The sequence below is a fragment of the Rhinoderma darwinii genome, chromosome 3 (genome assembly GCF_050947455.1).
Source record: "Rhinoderma darwinii isolate aRhiDar2 chromosome 3, aRhiDar2.hap1, whole genome shotgun sequence".
Classification (NCBI taxonomy): domain Eukaryota; kingdom Metazoa; phylum Chordata; class Amphibia; order Anura; family Rhinodermatidae; genus Rhinoderma; species Rhinoderma darwinii.
The window spans coordinates 241,011,685-241,019,141 of NC_134689.1; the positions used below are offsets into that span (position 1 = coordinate 241,011,685).

At 44.6% G+C, this 7,457-nt stretch overlaps 1 protein-coding gene across 2 annotated transcripts; it reads right to left on the reverse strand.

Annotated features, from left to right (window-relative positions):
* Window positions 1-875: 875 nt before the first annotated feature.
* Window positions 876-7,247, reverse strand: LOC142747997 (speedy protein 1-A-like). Of its 2 annotated transcripts, XR_012882118.1 has the most exons (5): window positions 7,172-7,247; window positions 4,410-4,501; window positions 1,994-2,162; window positions 1,541-1,786; window positions 876-1,223 (listed from the first exon to the last, which is right to left on the reverse strand). XR_012882118.1 is itself a non-coding variant. In XM_075855114.1 (4 exons), exons 1-3 carry the CDS (start codon window positions 2,609-2,611, stop codon window positions 1,550-1,552), a joined length of 468 nt encoding a protein of 155 aa, XP_075711229.1. In that variant the 5' UTR covers window positions 2,612-2,615; the 3' UTR covers window positions 876-1,223; window positions 1,541-1,549. The 2 variants fall into 2 exon arrangements, 1 of the variants encoding a protein (XP_075711229.1); XM_075855114.1 differs by lacking the exons at window positions 4,410-4,501; window positions 7,172-7,247 and adding an exon at window positions 2,550-2,615.
* Window positions 7,248-7,457: the final 210 nt, after the last annotated feature.

Below are 7,457 nucleotides of genomic sequence, written 5' to 3' on the forward strand. Positions count from 1 at the left end.
TACTACCCTTCCTCTAGGCATACTAAGGGAGGTAAACGCTATAAAATGTGTGTAAAGTGAAGGTGTATGTGACTACCTAGAGTGAATGCATGTGACTAACTACAGTGATTGTAGGTGTGTGGTTTTGTCTAGTGATTGTGTATGTACAGTGATTGAATATGAATGTGGTGGGGATCTCGGAGTGTTTTAATGTACCGTATGAATATGTGTGTGATTATATATATACATACCTCCCAACCATCGCGGATTCAGCGGGAGAATCCTGGATTCTGGGCGATGTCCGGCTGTCCAAGGCAGCCAGTGGTATGCCCCGTTTTTAACTGCATCTGCGTCCTCAGGACGCAGATACAGTTGAACCCAATGGTGAAGCAGGGAGCTCCCTTCTTCACCATTCACTATGTAACGCCGGCAGTGAGAGACTCAGCACAGACAGGCGCAATGCAGTGACGTCATCACGCCTGTCGTGCTGAGCCACTAATAGCACAAAACGGAGGAGCAAAGGGATCTCCTACCCGTCGTGGCAACTGGGTAGGTAAATATTTATTAGGCACTATTGGGGCATTATACTGTATGGGGCAGCTGTGGGGGCATTACACTGTATGGGGCATCTATGGAAGCATTATACTGTATGATGGCAGCTATGGGGGCTTTATACTGTGTGAGGGCAGCTTTTTGGCATATTGTGGGAGGCGCTATGGGCATTATACTGTGTGGGGGCACTAAAAAGGCATTACAGTGTGTAAAGGCCACTATAAGGGCATTATAGTGTGTGGGGGCCTAATGGGACATAATACTATGGGTGGCATCTATGTGGTCATTATACTGTGTGGGGTTCTATGGGGGGGCACTATACGGTGGTGAGGCACTATGGGCATTATACTGTGTGGGGACACTATAAAGGCATTACACTGTGTAAAGGCCACTATGGGGGCATTATAGTGTGTGGGGGCAATTTGGGACATATTACAGTGGGGGGCATCTATGTGGTCATTATACTGTGTATGGGGTTCTATGGGGGACACTATACTGTAGGGAGGCACTAAGGAAGCATGCTACTGATACATGATACTGTGTGGGCTTAAATATGTGGGAATTGGGCCGGATAAGAGATGTGGACACACGATAAAACTCCTTCTCCTTGTTTAGGTCTTCATTCATCATGTCTTCTAGTCGTTTTCCATGTACGTCCGGCAGCTTTGGTCCCCATCCTAGCAGCAGTATATCTAAGAAATTAATAGAAATCATAGGAGAAAAAGTTTATTAACATGTTCATTATAGGAATGAACATATCAACGTTATCAGGCTCTTCTATATGAACTCAGAAAAAAATGCAGAATTATCGGCGAAATCATGCGGTCAATTAACAAGCCATTTGAAAGTACCACCCACAGCACAGTGGTTTTATCTGAATGGAGAACGTATCCTGAGGCAGTGTATTTTACATTATAAAACATATTGTTAGATAATCCAGTAATTTTTCACATTCTAGTAGACATGTTCATATTTCTGGTACTTGAAACCCTTCAAACTTTTTACTTACCAGAGATGTTTATGAATCTGCTGTTCTGGGTTCCTCCTTTGTGTCTGTCTGGGAAAGGATGTATTCAGCCACTTCCCCCTTGCATGGATGGAGATTGGTGTTACAGAGGTCACAGGGTAGGGGGCTGATCCATGGGCCTTTGATGCGGAGCTCTTCATCATCCCTTCTGAACAGGCGTATCGCCCAGCTGTGATGGACTTTTCTCTCCCTCTTCCATGCCCAATGGTCAGGGTCTTGTGCCATGATCTGGAATTAAACAGTATATAAATGATTAGAATCACTGCAGACTTATAAAGACGCACTACCACAAATAGCTTTTTGTGCTCCGCCTTTGTAAATACAATGGCATACCTGACACTATGGTTAAAAATCATTACTGAGCACTTTATCTGCTATTTGTGGGAGTTCTTCTTTAATCAAAGTTTTATCGTTTTCCTGTTTTATGTTACTAACCAGATCACAGGTGGCCTGGTCCACCCAGGCTCTAAATGTCATTCGGATGAGCAACAGGTTGCGTAAGTGAAGTAGCTGTTCCTTCTGTAAAGTCCACTTCCATCCTCGGGCCCAGGGGTAGATCTCACGATGAAACGGTATGTCCTCTTCAAATTGGTTGGCTAAAAACCTGGAAGAAAGAAAAAATAAACCAAATAAATGATAGAACATGTCAGAAGAGAAAGCAGAATGGAAAGAACCAACTGCTGATCTCATTGGTAGTAATATTACAATGTACAGAATTCAATATTTATGATGATGATGATGATGATGATGATGATGGTGATAACAACAGTAGCAGAAGCTGTAGAATTAATTTACTATATTTTTTACAACACAGCATTTCAAGATTCGACTGAAGAGTCCAGACGGGAAACAGGATATCGGGTATACCCTAGTGTAAGACAACTGTATAGTACCCTGTCATGTGCTCCATATGTGTACTTACTGTATGAATTTATATATATATATATATATATATATATATAAACATATACAAATAATAAAAGAAACTCACAGACATGGAAAGAAATATGTTCTATATTCCTCAGTACGCAGTCTTGCTCTTCTAAAGTACATGAGGACCATGGCCAGGAGATACTGGTGGGATGAGAAGGAGAGTTAGAGAGTGCAGTATATCTCCAGGCCTGTTACACCCGCAGAAGACCCTTATTTAAATATGATGAATCCTCTTCAATCTGGAAAATGTTCTGTTCTCTCCCTCAATACAATAATACCTTGTCCGAGATCCTAAGGCACCTGTCCCTTGCTAGAAATAACTTGATGTGTTTGTCTTCTACAAAAATAGCAGAAACAGGATTATTTTAGAACAATTAAATTATAACAATCTTACTTTTAAAGGGAATGTGTCACCAGACAGACCCCTTTAATAAAGAGCATCTACAAGTATCTATAGATTGATTTAGATGGTGCTATTGCTCCCATGTAGGATGGCGTTAAAAAGGGCGCAGCATGTGTTATTTATGGTGTCTATAAGCCTGATTGGCCGAGGGACACCATGTGGTCACAGCTGCAATTCACTTTGTAACGCAATTGCCCTGCCCACAATTGCATGAGGCCCTCAACCAACTAGGCCTCATGCAATAATAAGTATCTGTTAAAATTGGAAACTTCTTCCAAGTTTTATTGAACAAACGAAGTTAAAATTGGATAGTCCTTGTATCATTAGTATCCGTGGTTCATTGGGATAAATAAGCAGGTGCCTACGCGTTTCAGACGCGGTCTGCGTCCTTAATCATGGCTTTCACGGAAATCCATGATTAATGACGCAGACCACGTCTGAAACGCGTAGGCACCTGCTTATTTATCCCAATGAACCACGGATACTAATGATACACGGACTATCCAATTTTAACTTAGTTTGTTCAATAAAACTTGGAAGAAGTTTCCAATTTTAACAGACACACATGGTCTCAGCGCTGGATCCTTTCTTCTGTTTTCTTGTCTATCCAGTACGTGTGCCGACACGAGGACCCGAGCGCTACAGGCAAGGCAAATTACCTACCCAGGTGAGCAGGAGGATTCCTCCTATTTTCTCTATTACCAATAATAAGTATATAGTTCCTGATTTTGCACCCCAAACTAATAAAATGCCGTTTAGCAGGTACATTTATAGATGGTCTTTATGAGGTTAAGACAGAATCACTTAAAAGGGAATCAGTCAGTGTCTTTATGCTGCCCTCTGTGAGAACACCATAAAGTAGAGACAGATACACTCATATCAGCGGTCTGTCATGTCTGATAGTTCAGTGATTTTAGAAAACTTACATTTAGAGCGTTGCAGCGCTCCCATCTCGCTGGGAGAAAGGAGTCCGGCATTTTCATGAGCCGCCGCTCCCCCACCCAGCCGATGATTGACAGCTTTTTCTTTATTACTGTGCACAGGGAGAAATCTGTCAGTCATCAGGGGGGGGGGGGGGCGGTTGTAGCGGCTGCTCATGAAAATGCCGGACTCCTTCCTTCCAGCGTTTGCACCGAAACTGCAACATTCAAAACGTATCAACCGCGGAGCAGGGAGAGGGACCGGATCTGTATCTCAACAGTATCATTTCTGAAGAACATTGGGGTAGATTTAATATTACTGGCACATGGTACAAATGGTCCGCCAGTCTCTTCACCCAGGCAGCATGTGCAATATTCATCAGCAGGGCCTACTCCATGTTGATGAATCTGTCGTAGGGGAAAATAATGGCAGGTCCAACTGGCGTTGGTTTTCAACACTTTTTTAGTAGGAAGCGTGTCAGACACTTTTCCCAACACATTTTTATACCATATTAATTGAAGTAATTAATTTCATGTGATAAAATATGATACTATGTGCCTGGTTGGAACCATTGGAAGGTGCATTGCGTCTTACCAAGGAGTGTGAAAAAAGCTGCCCGCTCTTCTGGCAGCAGGATAAGGTCGTCCGTCCTCTTCTTGCTCTCGCCCTCGATGGCAGATGCTGAACTGTGATAGTAGAGAGAGATATTTTACAATATTAGGTCTTATGTACACGGCCATATTAAGAATCCATACAAGTCAGAGTTGTAAGGAACCGTAATATAGCAGCCATGGAAGTTCATGGGCCAATACTGTACCTCGCTCTGTGTATGATTTCATGAGGTGGCATATGGAGTTTTTTTTATTATGGTTTAAATGTATTTAGGGCTAATTCACACTAGCAGTTATTTTGCAGTAAGTCTTTTTATTACTGATACATTTTGGCAGCAGTTTGTGGTGACGGATTCATAATGATCTAAAATATACTGAAAAACATATCTAATGGGAACAGTTTCTTATCAACAGACGGACACATTCATCCTCATGGGTGAATTTGATGAAGTTTTGTGCTATAAATATTATAAAATGTATGTAGTGATGCAGGGGCGTAACTAGGAAAGACTGGGCCCCATAGCAAACTTTTGACTGGGGCCCCCCCTCCACTCGGTGTCACACAACCCCCCCTTGTAGATAGTGCCTTTTTTACAGCCCCCCCCGTAGATAACGCCATACAGCCCCCATGTAGAGAACGCCATACAGCCCCCCCTGTAGGGAACGCCATACAGCCCCCCCCTGTAGGGAACGCCATACAGCCCCCCCCTGTAGGGAACACCATACAGCCCCCCCCTGTAGGGAACGCCATACTGCCCCCCCTGTAGGGAACGCCATACAGCCCCCCCCTGTAGGGAACGCCATAAAGCCCCCCCCTGTAGGGAACGCCATACAGCCCCCCCTGTAGGGAACGCCATACAGCCCCCCCCCCTGTAGGGAACACCATACAGCCCCCCCCTGTAGGGAACGCCATACAGACCCCCCCTGTAGGGAACGCCATACAGCCCCCCCTGTAGGGAACGCCATACAGCTCCCCCCTGTAGGGAATGCCATACAGCGTCCCCCCTCCCAAAAAAATGCGACCTACAGTGTGTCCTTCAAAATACATATATCCCCTCTCCACAGGATCTCCACAGGATAAGGGATACATGTGTGATCGCTGGCAGCGATAGGGAGAACGGGGGACTGAAAGTCCCCTGAACGTCTCCATGACAAACCTCTGACTTCCGGCGTCTGCGCAGCTCAATAAAAATGAAAGGAGCGCTGGTCACGCATGCGCACAAGCACGACCGGCGCTCCATTTATTTCTACGGAGCTGCCGACACAGACCCCGGAAGTCCGAGGTTTGTGATGGAGAACTTCAGGGGACTTTCAGTCCCCCGTTCTCCCTATCAATGCCAGCGATCACACATGTATCCCCTATCCTGTGGATATCCTGTGTAGAGGGGATACATGTCCTGTGGAGAGGGGATACATGTCCTGTGGAGATCTTGTGGAGAGGGGGGGGGATACATGTCCTGTGGAGAGGGGATACATGTCTTTTGCTCTAATTTGCGCCTTCAGGACCAGACACCGTTTAGCCATTTTTAGCACGTGTTAGTTAAATGGCTATAACTTTTTTATTTGTTGGGCTAACGACGTGATTTTTGCGACGTTTTTTCCATAGACAATGCAGGTTTCATTTTTTATCGTTTTTATACACACCTTTTTTGCTATTTTAGAATTTTTATTCATAAAGTTTGAAAATAATAGTAAAAAAATAAGCTTTTTTACATTTCAGCTATTTTTTTTTTGGGTAATAACATAGTTTTACCCTAAAATAGACCTTTTATTTGTGATCGCCATTGTCTACCGTAAATTTTTATATATTACATGTCTATATTAGGGTAATTGGGTCAGCGCTAGCATTACAACAATGATTGGAGGGGGGAACGTTTTTTTTTTGGGGTGGATATTTTATGTGTATTTATTATTTAAATTTTTTTTTCACTTTACTTTATTATTTTTTTATTATTATGGTCTGTCCCCGAAAGGTCAAAGAAGACCTTTGGGGAACTTTATATTTTTTTTTTCTTTCTTTTACACCATGTTTTCCACTGTAACTGGAGCTGCACAGCAGCCCCAGTTACAGGGGAAATCAGCCCTCTCATAGTGACGATTGTCACTAATAGGGCTGTGCTGGGTCTTGTAAGACCCAGCAGCAGTCTGTCACTAACGGGACCCGGCGATCATGTGACCAGTCACATGATCACCGGGAGGAATAGAGACAGCGCCGCTGCTGCTGTCTCTATTCCTGTACACAGCGCGCATTCAGCGCTGTGTACAAGTGATCAGAGAAGACAGAAGCAGCGAAAGCTGCTTCTATCCTCTCCTCAGGGTCCCCGGCAGTCACTGACAGCCGGAGACCCGACATTCAGCTGCCCGATCGCGCGGGCAGCAAGTTAAAACCCGAGCCGTAGAAAGCCTATGGCTCGGGTTTTAAGGACCCTGACCGCTGGCCGTAAAAACACAGCCAGTGGTCGGGAACCAGTTAATGGCAGAGCGGGGAGATACCTCCCTGCTCTGCCGTAGTGTTCAGTGGCGTCCCGCTGTAGCAGCCATAGCGGCTGCTAGCGGAGCCTCCGGCCATAGTGGGGGCCCAGGCCGGCGGGCGACACGGGCCCCCTCATGCCGCGGGCCCCGTAGCAGCCGCTACTGCTGCTACGGCGGTAGTTACGCCACTGTAGTGATGGTTTGTAATGTTCAGTATGGATTTGCTGGTATAAGTTCATCAAGTATGGTGACTGCAGTGATATCAACTCTTACCACTCCTCCTCATAAAGGGCAATGAGCTCTCTCTTTCGCTTCCTCATGGTCACTTCTCCTCCTGGGAACCTTCTCCTTCTTCCTGGGAACCTTAAAGAGAAGGAAAAATGAACATGAATATGTGGGATGTGACTCTTTCTGAAAAAGATCTTCTAGAGAAGTTACTGTTAAGTTCTGTACTAGTCATAGAGGATGCTCCATTTAAGATGTTGTGTTCTCTGATACAAAGAACATGTTTATATTTTAGGGTTTGCCATGAAATCCTAATAGATAATCCTAATCCATT

Excerpts from the sequence above, each read along its gene's own strand:
- LOC142747997 (XM_075855114.1), bottom strand. The coding sequence starts at position 2,611 with ATGTACTTTAGAAGAGCAAGACTGCGTACTGAGGAATATAGAACATAT. Across the intron at positions 2,163-2,549 it reads ACATATTTCTTTCCATGTCT|GTTTTTAGCCAACCAATTTG; the intron begins GTGAGTTTCTTT and ends TCTTTCTTCCAG. Across the intron at positions 1,787-1,993 it reads ACCAGGCCACCTGTGATCTG|ATCATGGCACAAGACCCTGA; the intron begins GTTAGTAACATA and ends GTTTAATTCCAG.